Raw genomic sequence first — 21,069 nt, 5'->3', positions numbered from 1 at the left:
GGTCATACTGCCCCCGTCATCAGGGCGACTCAACCCAGAAGTCAGAAATATTCAAGAGAAAGACCCTTGAGAATTATATTATACGAGTCACTTGCGACAGATTTTGCATTAGTTGCAATCGGAATGTAGCTGTGTCCTGTCTCGGCAAGTTGACCTTTATGTTCACTCAGGATTTTCAACAGTCACGTATATTTTGTAATCGTATATCTACAAAGAACGCTTAATTTGGAGGTCAGATGTATAAGTGTGCATGTTTTATATGCGAAACTAATCGACGAATTTCGACTAAATTTGGTATTGGATGTCTGCTGTGGAAGTTGTCGAGGGAATCTGATGTTGGTTCACACCAGTACAGTGTGGTTCCTGCTTTACTAATACTGAAATGTAACATTTATTTAAACGAGTTAGGTTTTATTCTCTTAACGTAACACTTTCAGCGTTCACCGGAAATTTACCTTTGTGAATGACAGGGGAATTTTCGATGCGTAAACTGTATAAAATTATTGTTCACCGACGTTTAGCGGCTGTATTCTATAACAAAGATTTGTGCAGCAGTTAGCAGACAGATTAGAAGTAAATGCCAGTTCTGACTATCACATTTAGGAACAACAAACACGGTAATGTCGCCTGACAAACTTCTGTCAGTGCGCTATGATTTTGAGATATCCAGTAATAAAGACTTCATCAAAATCGGCAGCTGGCAAAAGGAAACACAAAAAAACACCGTCGGTCGGAGGTACACAAAAGTGTCTAGGGGGCCCGAATATTGCACCCTTGTGTAAATACAGCATGTGGGTGACAAAGCGTAACTGAGTGCATTAAGAGCACAATGGGACGCAATTTTTCAGGGCCCAGCCGCGTTACAAGGATCAGTGAGACAAAAAACTCCTATTTGTCAGGGGCCTGCATCACGAATTCTTTTCTATTTTGAAATAAACCACCCCCTCCCCTAGCTAAGGAGGCCACTAAGCTGGAAACGAGAATTTCCGAGAGGGTACATACAGATTCTGTTCACAATTGATTGAGAACCTCTGACAAAATTTTCAGACCCAAAAGTAGTGGGTTGACAGATACAGTCACATTCCTAGGCGCTGTGACGTGTTTTAGGGCACCGTACCGAAACGTCAGGCATTGTAGATGCTAAAGAAATGTATATTTTTCCTATGTGTCCCGTAAAATATCTGTTTCGGGTAGGCTTGTGATTTGTAAGGGCTCGTCGTTCTGTTGATGGAGGCAGCAAACGCCTCCGAAACGTTGATCAACGTACCAGGCAACGCGGAGCGACATCCCAATAACAGGCTTGTTTCAAAACTCTGGTACAATTTAATTTTTTGCGAAGACATTATAACCTGATTTGAGCGATAAATTTAACTTCTGTGTTTGGGTAGTGCGCACAGTAACTTTTGGAAATTCCTGTTATAGCTCAGCTCATATGTCCCCCGTATTTAAAATCGGTCAACGCTTTTTATTTACTTTACACAGCTAAGCCTTTACGCAGTTTCCTCTGTCTCTTCAGGTCTAAAACAAAAGGAAGCAAGGATTTACAGGAATTTAAATTTTCAAGTGGAATAGATTACAAAGAAACAGCCATTGTCTTAGACAATCATATTTGTTGATCCTGTGTCATTACTCAGCCATTACACAGCTTACGTCGTTTTACTTCATTATGTAACTAAACACAATTATTTATTTTAATCCGTCTTATCACAATATTTAAAATATTTAAAATTTCTTATAATTAAGATAATAAAATATCATTGATGTTCCATATCGATTGATCGATTTACATTTCGGAACATTTACACAACATGTTTCGGTTTTTATAAAACCATCATCAGGTGTAAAATATATCTAAGAACTTAAAACTCAATTATGATTTCTGTAGTATTTTGGTGATGTTTCATTACGTTTGTTTTTCCATTTTTTGGGCGAAGGTGTTGTTTTTCTTAAATATTATTAGATCTTCGAAGACACTAGTACTTCTGGACATATCGGGACAATCACTCCTACATCTTTGGCCGATATGTACATCTAATAATATTTAAGAAAAACAACACCTTCGCCCAAAAAATGGAAAAACAAACGTAATGAAACATCACCAAAATACTACAGAAATCATAATTGAGTTTTAAGTTCTTAGATATATTTTACACCTGATGATGGTTTTATAAAAACCGAAACATGTTGTGTAAATGTTCCGAAATGTAAATCGATCAATCGATATGGAACATCAATGATATTTTATTATCTTAATTATAAGAAATTTTAAATATTTTAAATATTGTGATAAGACGGATTAAAATAAATAATTGTTATAATATTCACAATATGACGCAATTACACTATCTTAACTAAACACAGTTTAAACACCCCTCTTCAACAAACTGTCAACATTTTAGTGAAAGGACAATTATATTTTTGTTAGCAACTTATGCCTTTAGTCTTTATTAACGAGGTATTAAGATGTTGAATAACAAAGAGAACGAATGAGGACAACGAACGTTTTGTTTGAGAAATACAACGTAAGTTGGTTCAAGGTACTTCTAATTCACTAATGCCTGAGGAAGAAAAAGTCGTTACACTTAAAGATTCTTTATTGTGTCTTAAGTGTTACTTATTTTACGACTCAATCCTACGTTAAAAAACCAAAGTACGTCAATCTTCTTGAAGAATGTCCCAACATAAGAACGTTGTTTGTATTCAGCCAGATGCCAGACGCCGTTCCAGTCGTTCTGAGTTGCCTTCTTATATTCTCATTTTCAAAGGAGCTGCAGCTCAACTGTTTCTCTTAACGTCAATCAAACGCGTTTCGAAGTGCGTTTCTGTTTTCTTATGTTCTGAAGAGCGAAGTAGACCACTGGTTTGACAAGAGATTAACGAAATTGATAAGAACGTTAATAAATCTAATTTTTGTACGTTATTTTTATTAATCGCGTTCTATCCTAAAATGACGAATAACGATAATTTATAATTACTCCCGGCAACAGAAACGATTAAAGCTTGTATTGTATTTACTGAAGTTTCATGAAGTCTGTCTGCATGTTTTTTTTTTTTAGTTTCTTAATTATTTCAGCAGCTAAGAGGAATGTTGGAATTGTTTGTAACAACTGTTTTCTTAAGATGGCTGTTTCCTGGGTGAAATTTACGAACGTTTCGGAGGTCCTTGCTACCTCCATCATCAGGGCGATTGATGAAGGCATCAAGGACTTATGAAACTTTTTTTAAACTTCTACCAGACTGCACGTCACTACAACCCAGAAGACAGCCATCTTCGAACTCACCGCCGTGTAAACATCAAATCAGAACGTTTTTCTTCAAGCACTGCAGTAGCAAATGCTTGTTTACACCACTGCACCTGAGTTTGGAATCGGTGTGCATATTTGACCTATTTTCGCATGGAACTTGATGAATAAAACATTAATGTAAATAAATTGGAATAATTACTGTGTGAGACAAACGGGTGTTGCCTGAACTGTCTACGAGACATGTACAGCCAAGCCACCCGTTCGGCACGACGTGCCCATCTGGTGTCGTGCTGCTCGGGCGTCACACACGAATACTTCGTAATTCCACATCCATCTGTGGATATCTAATCTCTCCACGAATTACTAACTTGCTATATAATTGGTTTAAACATTTGAATAACTTCTTTGTTTCTTAATTCTTTCGTGAATGTCTTAACAAGTTGAGATTCTGGTTGTCAGGGTGACGCGTATAAAGACAGCTATCTTCTTGATAAGTTATTTTCCATTGCTGAAGTTTCTCAAATGATTTTGTAGCTTCTGTTTTACGACATTCCTTCACAGTTGCTAGATAGTTAATTTATTAGCCAGTTGGTTATTGCTGTTTTCGTAAAGGTGAAATTCTCCTTGTACTTAATTGAACATCGCGCAATGAATACGTATTGGGAGTGGAGGTATAGCTCCACTCAGTCTTATCCTCAGATACACTCTTGAGTCTACGGTGATTTTGTTGCGTAAACAATGAGGAGGAGGATATGTACCGCTTATCTTGATAATAATTTAGAAAACCTGTACAATGGAGAAAGCCAGGAATCTAATCGGACCAAGAAGATGACGGCAACTCATTTACATTATACCACTCCCGAGTCATGTCTTGAATCAAATGACTTTCCACGACAGTAGATCAAGACGCTCATTATTCAAAGACCTGTGAAATCGAGTCGATCAGAACCACAGTGAGTTACTGTATCTGAAATGAAGTACATGGAGTCGTGACATGAGTTTACATGTCAAAGTCAGGATACGGAATCGTTCATGTCCTTGCACTCTTTCATGAAGTACGTGTGTCTCGATTTATTTATTGATAGATCTCTTATCTTCATACGTGTGAAATGTTGAGCGAAGAATCCATTGAAAGTATTTTTTTTATGTAACGTAACAGTTAGTACGCCACAAGCAGAAACGTACGTTGAAGTCCGAAGAAAAAAATTCTTCAAGAAGTTAATTTAAGAATTACGTTAGAAAAGAAAATGCTTAATGTGCATTGGTTTGAGAGGTTACTTTGGGGATGATCTGGTTTGGAAAATTTTCAACCCAAGAGAGTTATAAAGTTCCGTTAACTGTATTAAATAACAAAGAAACAAACAGAAATATGTTTTATATGCGTGTGTGTCTTTACCTTTCACTCTCAGGGAAGGACTTTGATCGAGAGTGACTGAGAACAGGATGATGGGAAGAATATTTGGACCTAAGAAAGATGAGGTGACAGGACAACGGAGAAAATTACAGACCTATGAGCTTCGTTACTTGTTTTATTCACAAACTGTAATGTACCTTAGGGTTCTACAGGTGTGGGCAGTGAGTGATTAGTAACTTCTAAAGAAAGGGTGTGTTCGGTGTTGTTGAAATTATTTATTTGCAAATTTTATAGCGTTATTTTAAATGTTATGTCGATAATTTGAGAAGTTCCTATGGATGTATTTGGAGTAGAAAGTGTTAGCCTATATCGAGACTTTGCCAGTTTATCGACGCTTTATAACGTATGCTACTGACAAAGCGTTTTAAAATAAATCGATCAATCAATTACACACTCATTATGTTCATTAGGACACCGAACACTACGGCCGAGTGTTTGACACTCCTCCCTAATATTAGGAAGGTCCCGAGTTCGAATCTTGTTTCGCAGACCGGCTTTCCTGACTGAGGAAATTTGTGTATCGGACCTGCGTTGAGAGAGGAACTTAAAATATGCCTATATCAGTTAAACATGCGTTCCACTTCATTCATAGCTGTCTCGCCATTTGATGTTATTCAGCACACGTAAGATATTTAAAAATGCATAATTATGTAAACTGTAAATCTCTGTGAGACTGCGAGAAAAAGAAGACTTGAATAAAGTGAAATCTACAGTAGTTCATGTAATGTAATGAAATTAATGGAGATGCGCGTGTCTGTTATAATTTAAAAAGCGGTTACCTAGTGATACTTGTTGAGAGCAGTCAAAGTCTTAATTTGGTAAGTGGGCGGGACTTGGAGGTGGTTCCTTTGGGTTACCACTAGCTCCCTTTTTACATCATAATACTAACTTGCTGCCCTCTAATCCTTACGGCACAAGTGAATCTTTTTACCACTGCCAACATGGAGTCAGCCAACCGCAAAGAGCCACAGGCAAGGACCGGATAATTGAAACAGGAGAAAATCGTGGGGCGTGAAGCTGCCGTTACTGCTGACCTCTGACACCCACACCGCCAGCTTCTTTACATTTCAATGTGTTTTATTCCCTGTCTAGGTATCATTTAAGATAAAGAGCCTGTCGTGGGGGAATTAATCAGTTTTCGTGCCAGAATATTCAATAGAATGAATCAGACGGAGTCCGACGTTCTTAAAGGAGGAATGATCGATGGAATCCAGAAGGCTAAAGGATCTATTCAAGAAAGAACATTTTTGAACAGTCAAATTCTTACCGATTACTTAAGGAATATCCTGAGCGAAAACCAATTAAATTTCATCGTCCATAACAACTTGAGGGAATTCATCAATGTGTGTGTTCCTACTCTATGAGCGATCATGTGGAAATGGTCTTCCTCTTACTCGTTTTTCATTCCGAGAGTACGTATAGATTTTTTTCCAATCGATTTTCGTTCATCCGTTCCACTCCAGAATTAATTAGTTCACTAATTTATTGTGTTTCAGTACAATTATAGAATGCAATATGTTCTCTGTAGAATAGGCGTACACATAATGGAAAGTGACAGATGTCTGTTCTGGTGTATGGAAATGGGCATAGCCTCTGTCAATGCATACTAAGTAGGAAACACGTTACAAGAGAAGGGTTTGTGTGTAATAACTTCATGAAACACTAGTTTGGCTTGTACTGGTAATCCACTATTCCTGTTCACAGGAAATTTGTATAAGCAAAAGACGAACAAACCCACATCCCAAATATGCATTTATTTTATACATCTTGTGAAAGCAACGCATATAAATATAATAGATTATATAAAATATCTGTAGTTTTATTCCAAGAGCAAATGGACCGTTGAAGTGACAGGAATGCCAATTTTTACACTTAAATTTTACTCATTTTGTGATGGTTGTAAGGTATTATGTGCAGGCCCTTAATTTTAAAAGCTTTTAATTTGGTTTAAAAGATTAAATTTGAAGTTAGATCATATTAAATAGTCGAACACTTAAAGATGATTGAAACGACAAAATAAGCAATGCTCTGTTGAGAGAGGAAGGAACATGTTTATTCCACGCTGTTGTTGTCTGACCGCACAAGAGTGAATTTCGTCTTCTTCCAGAAGCACTCTGCCGGTGGTAGGTTGCACAGGGACGGAATATAGATAAGATTTAACTTCCCCCAGTGCGCATTAATAATGCAACAGTCTCCCCGCAACACAAATGACTGCAGACGACCCTTCCCGATCATAGGGCGTGTGGCTTATGGTTTCCAAATACACACTGCATGAACTAGTTTCTAGGGTGTTGCAATCCCTTGTAAATGTAACCCAAGATAAATACATTTAACCCTGCTTCAGAGTTTGTCAACTGGACATCGCGGTTTCGAAAGTGACTAGTTACATCAATAAAATCTTCTCGGGCAATCAACCGCGTTAGCTGGTTACCTTAGTGAACCGACGTTTCGGGAACAAACTCTGTCCCCATCTTCAGGGTTCTGATGTGACTGGATCCTCGGAACCCTGAAGATGGGGACAGAGTTTGTTCCCGAAACGTCGGTTTACTAAGGTAACCGGCTAACGCGGTTGATTGTCCGAGAAGATTTTATTGATTGTACTCGAAGCCAAAGTCTCAAATCCTATATGACTAGTTACATGTTGGACGTCTGGAGATTGATACTCGGAACGGATTTCTGTCCTTGTCACCAAGTTTAGAGAAACTTTCCCGGGGTTTAAACTTTTCGGGGAGTAAAGTTGACCTTTCAACTTCGTCGACTGCCGAGTTCTGGAATGTGTGGCGCTCTACCTCCACATCCCATATATGCTTTCAGAGCCTGGTCCTGAGGCACACGGAGGCACTTTTTATGTTATAATAATAATAATTATTGTTATTATTATTAGTTTATTATGACAAGTGATGTTTAAGATTCTCACAGTGGCGAGTATGAAGATGGATGTCTTCTGGGTTGTTGCGCCGAATAGTCTGGCAGAGGTTTTCCGACGCTTCGTATGTGTTTGCTGCCTCCATTATCAGAGCGATGAGTTTCAAATCACGGTGATCTTAGTGTATGATGAGGGTAGCAAGAATTTATGAAAATTCGACAAACGTCTACAGAACTACATGGCGCAACAGCCCACAAACCAGCCATCTTCTTATCATGACAAGTTTTTTTCGTAGTAATATGTCTATTGTGTGGAAGCTGTGTATTATGGAAATAATGATTGAAATATTGGGGGACACGTTGGACATCTTTGATGCAGAAAATTTACTGTAGAGCCGAATCCCGGTTATACTGCCCCTAATTCGTCCACTTTACCGACTGCACAGCGACCCGGGTCTATCTCGTATTGCACGAAATCCGAGTTTCCACGCTCCTCTTTTTATAATGTTACTCTCTTAACTTACTTGTTTTAGCTACTTTAACGCCTATCGTCTTTACCCGTTCCGAACGGCGTTCTCCAGACAGCCTATTGATTTTTATGTTAGACTATGAACAGAAAGTGACAGCTGTTCGAAGGTTAGGCATTGGGATACATCTTGTAATTTTGTCACAATCTTATCATGTATGAAGCGGTTTGTATCGGAGTAGCGTATTGAAAATTCTTGGCGCCTGCACCTCTGATATGCATGGACAAACAGGCAAACACGAGAAGCATCCAAACTGTTTACTTATAAAACATCCTCAGCAGCGAAGGTGAATAAAGAATGTGCGAAGTCCATACTAAGCAGTTGTGCTTGTACAAGGAATACATCGAGATGGTATGGTAACCATTCTTCTTTTGTTGAACATGGCTGCCTTCTATGTTTGCTGGGCCGTGTAGTCTGGTAAAGTGTACAGACGTTTCAGAGGTTTCTGCTGCCTTCATTATCAGGGCGATCGCCCTGATGATGGAGGCAGCAAGTACGTATGAAACGTCTGTAAACTTCTACCAGGCTATACGGCGCAACAAACCCAGAAGGCAGACGTCTTCGGACTCACCGCCGCGAAAACCTCAAATCGTACATTTTTCTTTTATTAGTGTACAGGCTCAGTAATTGCCTTCAGTATTCACAGGTTCTTTATATAGAAACTTCAATTGCCTTTCGTTAATTTTAAACGTCATTTTAATAAATTGTCTTGTTTTCATACACTTATATGATATGTGCTGAATTCTTTGACATCGTTCCCCACTTTTTATGGAACTCGAATGTTCATTATTATTTTCACAAGGGCCTTCGACCTAATCATGTTCTGAGCCAGATGAATCCAGTGTACATCCTACTCACCGTTTCGTAAAACAAATGTTAATATTATCCTCCCATCTACGCCTATGTCTTCCAAGTGGTCTTTTCACTTAAGTTTTTTCTCGATATTTTATTTCTAAACTCGTGCGTGCTATGTGTTTTGCCCACCAAATGTCCCACTAACTGTTCGCCTTGATAATGTCTGATATAGAGCACAAATTTTGAATTGCCTCATTACAAAATTTTCCTTCGCTTTTATCCATATCTTTGTTTTTCATGCCCTATGTGAGGAAATCTGTGGTTGCACGTGATCTAAATTTGACAAAGAGAAGATCGGAATTTTCTCCAAAATCTTCCGTTTGTGACTGAGCTGTCAAGCAATGTTGTTCAGCTAATATAGTCTTCCCAGGGAACAACCTGCTGTCCAGGTAGAACCGGAGAGATAATCTTGGTTGACAGGAACAGTGCCACACAAGAGCGGACGTCACAGTAAAACGAATGAACACGACTGTGGCGCCACATTCCCGCTGGAAGAAGACCACTCATCTGTCATTCATCAGCTGTGATAGCTGGCCGACAAGCCACTGCAGCTGAGTGCTAGAATACACACCCGACGTAGGATCTAGATTCTTCCACCTATCAACCTGTTGCATTCAACAGTAAATTAGAGAAAGCGTCTCAGTTGAAACTATCACAGGGGCTGTCAACCCGCGGGTGTCGTTTGTGTTTTGTTCGCTTCGCGTACATTTATTTTGTAATTTTGTGTCTTCTATGATGATTATCTGACACAGAAACCACTTCTTAACGTCGACAATATTTTTCAGTAGCTGTGAACAACTGTAAAGCTTTATGAATAATGTCAGGTAAAGAAAAGAAATGTACAATTTGCTTTCTGGACGCCACGCCATCTATTTTTGGGTGAAGTACAAGTCTAAGTCAATCAGCCAGATAGGAGTAGCCAATTTTTAGAAAGTTCTCCCTACAAAATTGGAACTTTGACATCAGAATTGCGTTGTGCGTCTTTGTGGATGGCAGTTAATTGTTCTGCATTGGAATCTGGTTCTCCTCTTATCAGTGAATGGCAGACTCCGCCCTAAATCTCTTCCTTTGAAATATGCTTGTACTCGATCGCCCACAGACATTGCTGAGGCCTGAAGCTGATTTCCGTGAAATGATCAAAGGACAGTACGCACCTTGTCCTCCGTGCACAACCGCTGGAGACGCTTTCTGCCTTGGCATCAAAGTCTTCGTGAGGTGAGGAATTGCTGGATGACCCCGACAGTCTCTTAAACTTTCCATTTGAACCTGTAAATTGTTTGGGGGCAGGATCTCATCTAATGGATACAGCGATTTCTTTCTCTGTGGATAAAACGGGTGGAGCTTTGAGCTCACCACTCTCCGAGTACCTGGAGCTTTCGAATTTCTTTGCTAGTTTAATTTCTCAACAAGGAATTCTCCATTGAACTATATCAACCCTTCGAAGCCAAAGCTTCCCAGTTCATTTACAGCAGACGAAACGTCGACTGCTCAGAGTAAAGGTTGTGTAGGGTTGGTCAGTTTAGTGAAGTGATTAGTTCTGTACATTACAACAGTGTTACGATATGTTCACGCATTGTCCATGTAATCTCGACACATGACTTGGAGGGGATTAAGTCTAATAGGTAGTTTATGCAAGTAACATATAGGGTTGAAGGCTCAAAGATGAGTATTCATAAAATATGCATACGTACATTTAGAATGCAGTTATACAGAACTTTCAATAGGGAACGTTAATGAACGGGACCTGTGCAAATTCCGCTTCGTCCTGTCCTGAGCATTTGTGTGTTCGTGCCTCAGTGTGGGTCCGCCTTGTGCACATCGTACGTAATATTCCTAAAATTGAATCTGGGCCGAAGTTCCGGTTATCCCGTCTGAAAATGTTCGCGATATTCCTCATTACTTCCAGAAGAATGTTGGTATTGTTCCTCAAATTAGACCACAACCGTCTAGATTGTGGTATTCTGTAGTCGTTTATAACCAATGTAGGAATCAAACATGTGAGTCAACTGTTCGGGCGGGTATACGTCAGCTTTACTGAAGACAGAGCATGTTTATGATTGATGACCTCGAACTGATAATCGTGGAATTCATGTGGACTGATCAAGAGCAGTTTTATTCTTAAGCAGAGTGTACGCATGTCACTACCTTCTTCCAGTTGGCGGAATCGAGCAGTCCAAATGTCCGAATTAGAGGAAAGAGGTCGACACGGATTATTGGTTTTTCTAGTGACAGCTTTCACGATTATGATGTTTGATATTCCGAAATGCTTTTACGATTTTGAGAGAGCAAGATGTAAAATTTATCATAGTCTTCACTGCCCTTTTTCATATATTTTATTACGAATTTTTTTACAAGCAAGTTTTTTGTACTAATGCCGGACCACACTAGTAGTGGCCTCAGCAAAACAAGCTACTGATGAAGCGGTCTGTTGCTATGTGAATGACGAAGGATGACCCTTGGTATCACGAACATAACCTCCGGAGACTTGCGACATGATGAATGGTTTCCTAGAACTTGTCCGTACTGTGTACGAGCTCCATTGTGCTGTGTGAACTACGAGAATATCAGTATCCAGTCTCTTTATTACGCAGAAGTTATTAAAGCGATTGAAGGACGCAAGATGACATTTGCATATTGACAGATCACGTATTTAAACTGCTTGCTATTTCGATCGATTGCAATTACTCTCAATCATAAACCAAGACCTTGTGATGACAAGCAAGGAGCTGAACTTGTCATGTCTTTAAATATACAGCACAGAACAACAAAACAATGAAGTTCAAGGAAAAAAAATAATAAATGCTTGTCGTTGTTCATTTGAGTCAACTTATAGCCTCCTGTGTTTTACAAATCAAAAATAGGCCTATGTATAAGTTACGGGACTTAACGAAAGAAACAGGCAAGAGCTTGATTACCGGGCTTCGATTACAGGCTGAAGCATTATCTGGCCGGTCCTTAAGTCTACCCAGTCTGGTTCCGGGGTACATAATGCATTTGATCAATATCTACGTTATCTGTAGTATCTACCCATCGTTTTGTATGGTTGTGAAAGTGAGTAATCTACGAGAACCTAAGATTTAATCTTCCAAATATTAACTACAAGGGGGTGAAAACAATTGATTTCCGAATATATCCAGCGAATTTAAAATTGTAAGTTCCGAAAGAAAACTTAAGTATAGTAGACAGGAAATAGGCTTAAGGCAAGTTAGTCTCCTTGTAATGGCATAACTCCGTGACGTGACAGTCTAATGTCATGATGAATTATGCTGTAATAAAGCGAAAGGGACGATGGACAGAGTCCAAGGGACGTCTGTTACAAGAGATGAGTTGTGACTATTAGTGTGATTGTACAATACAATGGAATGCTACGGGTTATGTAACGCAAACTGATTATAACTGAAAGTTCAAAAAATCAAAATTACTTTAAGAAAAAGAAGTTCATTGACCGGATGACTGGAAGATTTCACTGTAGGCCTGTCAGTACCACGTGAACTATTTAAGCATCTCCGACGAACATAGGGAAATTGTATTTTATTACGACACTAATAATCACGAGGAACATTTCTTTCAGTATTACAGCTGCCATTATATTGTATACGTAGTGTACTGATACGCGATTGTTATCATTTCCACGAAGAAGACGAGCGCCAGCCAGTGAATCGGTGAACAGTATTGTCGATGCAAAACAAATTCAAGCTAAAATACAATTCATTACTGTGTGAAGCCAATGACCAGTAATATCAAAATATAAAAAAAAGGGTTTTGAACAGATACACTTGATATAAACCAGCGCAAAAATGAATAGTCACTCGTAAGCACACTCCTGTTAAACGTAAATATTGGTACAAAGCACAAAGTTGAATCGAATTAGAACGTTTGCTACAATATATTGTTTTCAGTTTAAAAAAAAACAGTCTTTTTCACATCATGTTGCAGGCGTGTACACATTTGTATGTGATAGCGTCGTGTTATCGTAATAGTGTGATTGCTATTTAAATACGCTGTATCATTTGCCGATGTTATTTAACGTTCAGTAACTATGATTGTACCTATCCTTATGTGCGATGAATCGGGAAGGAAAACGTTTAATCATGCATGGTCTATTTCGTGATAGGCCTATTGTTTGGAAGAAATAACAAAAGCTGCCCAACGGAGATTCTAAAAAACTTTCCTACAGAAATTTAGATTTTACAGCGTTTAGTTATCTTACTCAGTGACTGCAGAGATTAATTACACGTACAAAGTGTCAAAAGATGATCGTGAATAGCAAGAGAGGATTTCGAAGGATATGACCGTCGTAATTGTGATAAGTTGATGAGACCCTGACGATGGAGGCAGTAAGCTTCTCTGTAACATCGGTCAGTATCTGCCAGATTACCCGGTGCAACTTTCCAGGAGACAGCCATGTTCAGGTCGCCGTGAGAACCTGAAAGTTGACTGATGTATTTTCATGAGGTTACATTTGAGCGTTTGTTTGAAGAGGCTGAGGAAAACCATTGGGTATCTTAACAGAATGAGTCCGTGTCCATGATTTGAACCCGAACGTCCCAAAGACGCTTTACCGATGTAACTCGTTCGTGGGCCCCACCAAACGCCGCGTGGAGACGATGTTGGCTAATCTCTTCCTGTGGACGACCTACATACGGACTGCCACTAGACACTTGTTAGAAAAACAGTAACTGACGTTCAGTTAAGTTTAAATAACACTAGAAAGTTACAAAGTGAAAGTAAGTTGACGTAGAGGGACAGTGATTTTTATTTTGGTTTCGTGTGTATTTTCCTAATAGAAACAGCTCATCGTTATTTGTCCAGAAGCATCTTCTTTAAATAGGATTTAGTAGAGTAGTATAATATTCTCAGTCACAGAAAATGACTTAATGCCCATGCATTATCCTTCCTCATGTGCGCGACCTACGTATTATAATTTGCATAATAATAAGCAGCCAGTTTCTGTATTTGATTTCTCCGTACAAAGAGTTCAGGTGTTTCTTGGGCGATACTGCCACATGCAATTGCGTGCGATTCTTGGCACTGGCTGTTATACATTTTTTTCCAACTAATTGTGGTCTGATTGTGTACTGTAGATCAGTGGTATTCAACCTTTTTTGTTCGCGTACCCCCAGATATAATTTCTCTTCAACTTTGTACCCCCAAAGTTGTTGGTGTATAATTCAAGTTATACATAGTATATAATCTACATCTAAAATAAATTACATTACTGATTATTCAGTGTTTATCATAAAATAATATATTTTTTTAAAATTTCACATTCCCACTAAGATGTCTTTGCGTACCCCCGGGGGTACGCGTACCCCAGGTTGGAAATCACTGCTGTAGACGTGTTATGGTGAGATCAGGCTGCCTCACCAGTTGATACAGCGTTGTTAAGACGCCTAGAAATTTTGCATTTTGCAGCATTTATAGAATGCCAACTACGGACAGATTACAGTGAGTTTAAACTAGAGGGGCTGGTTGGTTGATAACTGATGACACGTGATCACATGCGGTGAGATTACTTCCTTTTTTCCTCTGAATCATCTGATTGTGGTGTCCAGAGAGGAACCCGGAGATCCCTTCTGCTATGAAAAGCTGAAATACAAAACCATCTTGAAAACTGGGAAGTAGTCCAGTGGGAGTGAAGTTCATACACCCAGAGCCGTGTCACGGACATCGGCTATCCTGAGGGTATTCATGGTTTACCTAAGCCCTTCCAGCCAAATACTGGGATAGTACCTTGAATTAGCCCTTTATTTGTTAATCATCGACGCTTACTTTCACACCTACTGACAGCGTCGTCAGATAAGGAATAAACTGATGAAGAATAGTTTATCCTGTTTGAGTGAAAGAGGGAAACAGGTTGGAGGCTGCGTGGACCCCAGAGCGTTCTAGACCAATTGGCGAAAAGTAAATCCGTTCCCAACCGAGAATCGAAACGCGGTCTTTCGATCCATATCTCTTTAAACTTTCAAATGGACTATCACGGCACCGTATAAATTAACAGGTTATAACGAATTGCCGTGGAACGAAGTGAAAGACCAAAACAACTATACAAATAAGATCGTGAGGATTCTGTTATGATTTGTAGATGATTGGTTGGCAGGAAGGTTCCGATCCAAGAGTAGATTATAAGGCGGGAAAATATTAAGTGATTGAAACCTCATTTACTGCGGGTGGTGCTAGATCCTGGCGAAAGCCTGCAGATAGGGGTCACGCGCAGCCCCCCCCCCCCCCCCCCCCCGAAGAAGAAGTGAGACGGAACATGTGCACGACGAAGACGGGAAGTTCTTGGCAAACTAACCGGCCCAAGCGAGTTCTACGAGTTGCTGCTTATGTTCAGTCATCTGCTAGAGCTCAGCATGTGAACACGTGTGAAGTCACCTCTCGCTGCAATGACGTTTTTAGGCGCATCTCTGAATTTCCAGCATTACGTTCTACTGTTTCTGGTGCTGATATGCCTCTGCGTGGCGCCCGGACGTTTTGCCCAAGGTACGTCGAAACATTTTCGTTGTGTGTCAAAAGCAACCAACTGTTGATTGCTGTAAAGAGGTTGGTCTGTGTAAGGTGTTGTCATTTTTGACAGATGTCAATAACATCTGAACGCAGTTTGAGTTTATTGTAATCTTAATATAAAGTCTTTCGTAATGTCATGACAATGACTTGATTAGGAAGGAGTGTACGTGATAGTGAATAGATCTGCCATTTGTTTACGAAAACCACGTGATATTGTTCTGATTGACCGAAGGAAATGTCAGTATGAAAAATATAACATTGACCATAAAAATAGACGTTTTTCAAGAATAGTCGGTGGCTGTCGTAAACCATTCCTCCAGGTACGTCTGCGGAGAAGTAATAGAAATGCCTTTAATAGATTCTGGACTTGTCTAATATTGTGTAACAACAACAGAGAATGGCGTATTCTGTGACGAACAGTTCCAGACAAGAATTTTAGTGATACTGTTCTTTTGGAAATGATGTCACTGGCTGCTGATAGTAGCATGATGTTGGACTGTCGTTTGCTGTGGTCTGGCGCATGTGCTTGTTCGATGGGTGACGACATTTGTGTCATTTGGTATTCCAAACACAGACATCCTGAAAGCGATTCAGATTTGTTCTGTCATGTACATAAAATAAACGAAGTTTTGTTTTATCGGACCAATGAAGTGGTAACAGGCTAGGAGGATGGGGAATTGGTTGCTTGATGGAGATGAATCTCGCGTCTCGGACCTCAGATCCGTTCTGAATGAGATGGACAAAACTGATTTACTTCCGGGAATCGAATTTCTGCCCTGCATCCGATAGAAAGCCACTTTACCGACTGCTAATCCCGGATTCCTAAGTGCTTGATCAACAAGAAAACAGTCATCCATCTGACGTCCGATTTAGACAAATGTTCCAATTTTCTGTAATAAAAATCAATTTTAATTGTATTTTGTTAACGTAGGTTTTTAATAAATTAACATCTCAAGTTGATGTATGTGTTGATTCACTATTTTATTATCAGAACTAGACTATATTTTCAAGTTTTTAAAGAAATCTTGACATTTCAGAAGGGGTGTGAACACGCATATTTCTCTTTTGAATACTTCTTCGTAATATGTCATTTTTTGTGTAATTGCGCATCGTAAGTTTTATTTGTCGTATTAGGCGTTTCAAAACTTTCGTTTAAACATAAAAGAGACGGATATTTGAGGTTCTTATAGCGGTAAAGATGTTGATGGTGGTCTTCTGGGATGGGAACTTTGAGGTAGATGGCAGTGTTCTAGAGGAACACACTTCCTACATCTTCAGGGCTAAATATGGAGGTAGAATATTTTCCGAAGCGGTAATATTTGGCCGTAAGTCCACACGGCGTCATAATATTTAATATGACAGCTACTGTGGATGGAGCCACATCATAACCACCTGACACAGAATCTCAGAATAGTGTGTGGGAGTAGAAATATTAATATCTTTCATAATAGTGTTAAACTAACAAACTCTGGTTGGAGAGTTCTACGGTTAAATACCACCAATAACCAAGTTAGCCATTAAATTCGGCACGATCAGCAGGCATAAACTTACAGTTGGTGTGAAAATCTTGCTAGGTGTTCTCGGACTATCGGCCGCACAGATACGGTTCCTTTTACGCTGCCTAAGAAAGAACTCATCGCGTTTCCTACTCGCTGTGAAAACTGGAAATTTTTAAAGCGATTATGAAAGTGTGACGACTCCTTCCATATTCCTCGTTTAGTTCCAACTCACACTTGAGTGGTAGCTTTGTCTGCTTTGCATTTGTGGCAATTAATGTTTCGAATTCCATACAGTGACGTCACAGTTGTCTCTGATAAGTGCAATGCGTGACCCCGTGTGTCAGCTGAAGAATAGAGCGCACAAGAGCGTCGACTTCATTCGGGATTTCTTCTTCCTTAAGATTACTCTAAGGCCATTAACACGAATCTTAATTATGGCGTTCTTAACACCGCGACTGACGCTGAAGAGTCATCGTGTCTTCCGCGATGTCGTAGCCTATTTCGTTGCACAGATGTCCGGTGAAGTTGCCCTAACCTTATAGCAAGGTCGGGTGTTGAGGAAAAGGAAAACGCATAGACATATATCAGTGAAAATAGATCAGTGGGTGATGGAGGTTGCTTTCCTCGCCGTACCAGAGTGGAAAACCATGTTCAGGGACAAGTGAGTCTGACAGCATCTGAGATACTTGGTACAGCACAGCACAGCAGTGTCCATGGTTGCCATTAGTGCCATTAGTGTGACTTCGTACTGATTTTAGTGTGAGATATGCCGTAGCTTCGGCACAATCTGTTATAGAAGTGAAATGCCTCTGAACACAGACGAGGCAGTCGGTGCGAAAAGTGGAAAACCGGGTTCACAATGAGTCGACAATTGTAAGCAAAGATGGAGCGAAATTAAGAACGCCACTTATGGTCCAGACACCTAACCACCAGTCGCTGTGCTAATGGCAACAAGTGGCAATGGCGCACCTACTCTATTGCTTTCTTGGTTTTTAGAGTGTCTTCTGTATGAAGAAACAGGCTCTCTGTGCGAATTGTGCTCACGGCTGCTTCGCGAACTGACGGATGAAGAACACAATCCTTTTAGGACTTCTTGGTCACGAGCACTCCGCAGTCGTCTTGAACCAAATCCGAACCGTTTAGCCATATTTGATATGGAGCGCTTAGAGTGTGATTTGGAATGACCCAACAGAAGAAACTTCAGATGTGGAGGTCAACCGATCGCTAAGAACTATAAAATAGCCAAAACGAAGCGTGCTTGACCCCTGAATTAAGTATTTGAGCACTGTAACGTTTTTTTGACGTAAATACGTCTATATTTTCGGGTCAGTGTCATTCGGCAAAAAGTGAAACGAAAAAGTGTAACTGCGTTGTTATGTTACCTTGGAAACGTCAATTGTTTACTCGGTGGTGCCCGAATTTATAACTTGTGTTGGGCAAGGCCGTGGTCTAGACAACACGGAGTTTTCCTCCGGGGGCTTCCCCGGTTTCTCCGTGGCATCCCATTCACACACAGAAGAAGGCAATGGCAAACCACTTCTGGATCATCTGCCAAGAACGTATATGAACAGGTCCCAGTCCGAGAAAAGGATGGAAGGATCCTGTTCATATGGACCTGTCGTCAGACAGAACACTAAATAATAATACATTACCTTACATTACCTTACATTACATTCAGCTACCACAGACCCATCTTAAGCGTAACTAATTCAAGTTAAATAAGCAAAGTCTTAATCAAACTTTACTCAATTGTAAAGCGGGTATAAAGGAAATATTTAGAATAAAGCCAATATATAAACTTCCTTTCCGTATAGACGTATTTACGTCTAATTCTACGGAACCGTGTTTCCCCTATCACTTTTAATCCGAAAAAGGTGGAATTGAATTACCAAGTGGATGTTCCTATTGTGGAACAGCTTGAGGGCTTAAAACTAGTTTTATTGAAAATTGTGTATTTTTTGTTAGGACTTTGCTAGGTCGATCACAGTAGCCCCGCTGTTTAACCTAACCTAAAATACAATAGCAACTAATTCTTACACACGACTATCGGAATAAACAGCAAATATTTCATTGAACGGCTTTAAGCAGTTGATCTGTGTAGTGGAGACGAGGAATGGACTTCATGATATTATTTAGAGTTTAGATGAACGTGCTTCAAAGGGTTATGGAGCATAAAACTTAGTTTCTAATTACATTCGGATTATAAAGTTATGTCCGCATTTTTGTGCCCTGCCCTCTCTGAGCGAATATCTTCCCGTGTTCTGATTTTCGTCGCTAGGAGACCTATCGGATCTAACATATTTAATAAAAGAAAATATTTTATAAGATAGTATAATTGCGTCATATTGTGAATCAAATATTAAATTAATTATTCGGTTTTGTCCGTCTAATCACAATTATATTTAAAATTTAAAATTTACAAATAAGATAATTAAATTATCATTTTATGTTCCACATGTAAATCGATTATTCGATGTGGAACATAAAATGATAATTTAATTATCTTATTTGTAAATTTTAAATATAATTGTGATTAGACGGACAAAACCGAATAATTAATTTAAAATATTTTAACTGTCGATTAAAACGGTAGCAAAAAAACGATTAAGAAATAATAAATGTGATGGCCAGGTGTGTAAAATGCAGTCGATATATAGGTGTGATTCTGGTGTATTATCTTAAAATCGGACACGGCCGCTTCCTGTACATATTTTCCAATTCATCGTGTACATATTTCTTGCAGTTGGATGTGGGACAATTCACGGGCTTGTGGATGAATGACGGAGTCTGTGCTTTCATTGCACTTGGCATTGGTGCGTCGTACGATAACTCTCCTGCAGGCTAGTGAATCAGAGGCCGTGTGTATCTGTACCCAGTAAAGGGACCTAGAATTGAAGAGAGCACGCACGTGTCTTCGTGGCCAAACAGGCGCGCGTGTTAAAATCCCCGATGTGTATTTAATCTCCACCGGCAAATGTTAGCAATTCCGAGCGTGTTTAAATGTTGCGTTCTAATTAATGGCGATAATTTACGTTGTTTGTTCTGCTAATCGCAGTCCATGAGCCCTGCAGGTCCATTACAGCATTCCAGTTGACTCCGTATTCACGGATTCCGATACGGTAGATTATATTTGTCTTCGACATTTTCCAGACTGCGGGCCGTGGGACCGACTCCAATCCGATCTCTCCCCGGTCCGTAACAGGCTATGAGTCCAGGAATAGAGTAATTTATGTGATAGTCAATAAGTTGTGATTATTTGAATTAGGCGGAAGGAAATTTCATAAACAGTTCCCTGACTGTTCAACTTCATGTTTATCACCAGCGACAACACAAGAGTAGGGCCAACTCCTGAAAAGTCATTTTTATCCAGTACTAGGTTTTAAGTACCTCAGACAATGGGCAGTGTCCAACATATTTACTGTGGTATCATTTAGCCTTCTAGAATGACGTAAGATGTGAGATTCTTACGGCGGTGTGCATTAAGATTAATGATTTCTGGGTTGTAGCACCGTGTGGTAACATTTATCGCCCTGATGATGGAGGCAGCAAGGGCCTTCGAAACGTCGGTAAACTTCTTCCAGACCACACCGCTCAACAACCCAGAAGCCGTCTTCAAACTTCTACCCAGGCATCGATCACTTCCCCACACATTCGTCATCCCAAAAAAAAAAAAAAAAAAAAGATTCTGCGTCTCCTCTCCTGGTTTATCTGCCATCCACTTAGTGATACTGTGCGTGAGTAAAAAGTGTGTTGGGTTGTCTCAGGTCAGGCAAGGTACCCAACTAACTGAAGGTCGTACTGACAGCAACGACCATCGAGCGCTACAAGTGGATGGCAGATAATACGAAAGGTCTCATTTGCCGCTATACGACTAATAAGGTATCGTTAAATAAACAAAACTAGAAAAACATTCTTGTTGCGACATTCACGGCGTATAAGAGCAGGTTAGCTGTCAAGTAATAATAGGCGAACAGCATGTTTGAGCATAGCAGTCACTTGTCAATTACAGAACCTTCAGCATTTACAGTATTGAACATGGCCATCACTTACACGGTCGAAAATAAATAACATGAACATAGCCGAAGGCTGCACGAAGACAAGATGAACATATTAACATTTCAAATCAAATAATGTTCAAGTCGTTAATTCGCTAA

The 21,069-nt window shown here is 39.7% G+C and overlaps 1 protein-coding gene across 2 annotated transcripts in view; it reads left to right on the top strand.

Annotated features, from left to right (window-relative positions):
• Reck (Reversion-inducing-cysteine-rich protein with kazal motifs) overlaps nucleotides 1–21,069 on the top strand; it is a 104,522-nt gene that overhangs the window by 5,074 nt on the left and 78,379 nt on the right. Inside the window, exon 1 of one of the 2 annotated variants that reach the window (XM_022060667.2) lies at nucleotides 15,234–15,392. The exons of the other annotated variant lie outside the window; for it this stretch is intronic. Coding sequence (XP_021916359.1) covers nucleotides 15,296–15,392 — 97 coding nt within the window. The 5' untranslated portion in view covers nucleotides 15,234–15,295. Of the gene's footprint in view, nucleotides 1–15,233; nucleotides 15,393–21,069 lie in introns of those variants that run through there. 2 annotated transcript variants of the gene reach the window in all.

The sequence above is a fragment of the Zootermopsis nevadensis genome, unplaced genomic scaffold (assembly GCF_977971745.1).
Source record: "Zootermopsis nevadensis isolate Lab colony 2312 unplaced genomic scaffold, Znev_1.0 Znev_ptg000030l, whole genome shotgun sequence".
Taxonomy (NCBI): domain Eukaryota; kingdom Metazoa; phylum Arthropoda; class Insecta; order Blattodea; family Termopsidae; genus Zootermopsis; species Zootermopsis nevadensis.
This window is presented reverse-complemented; position numbering and strand designations above follow the sequence as displayed.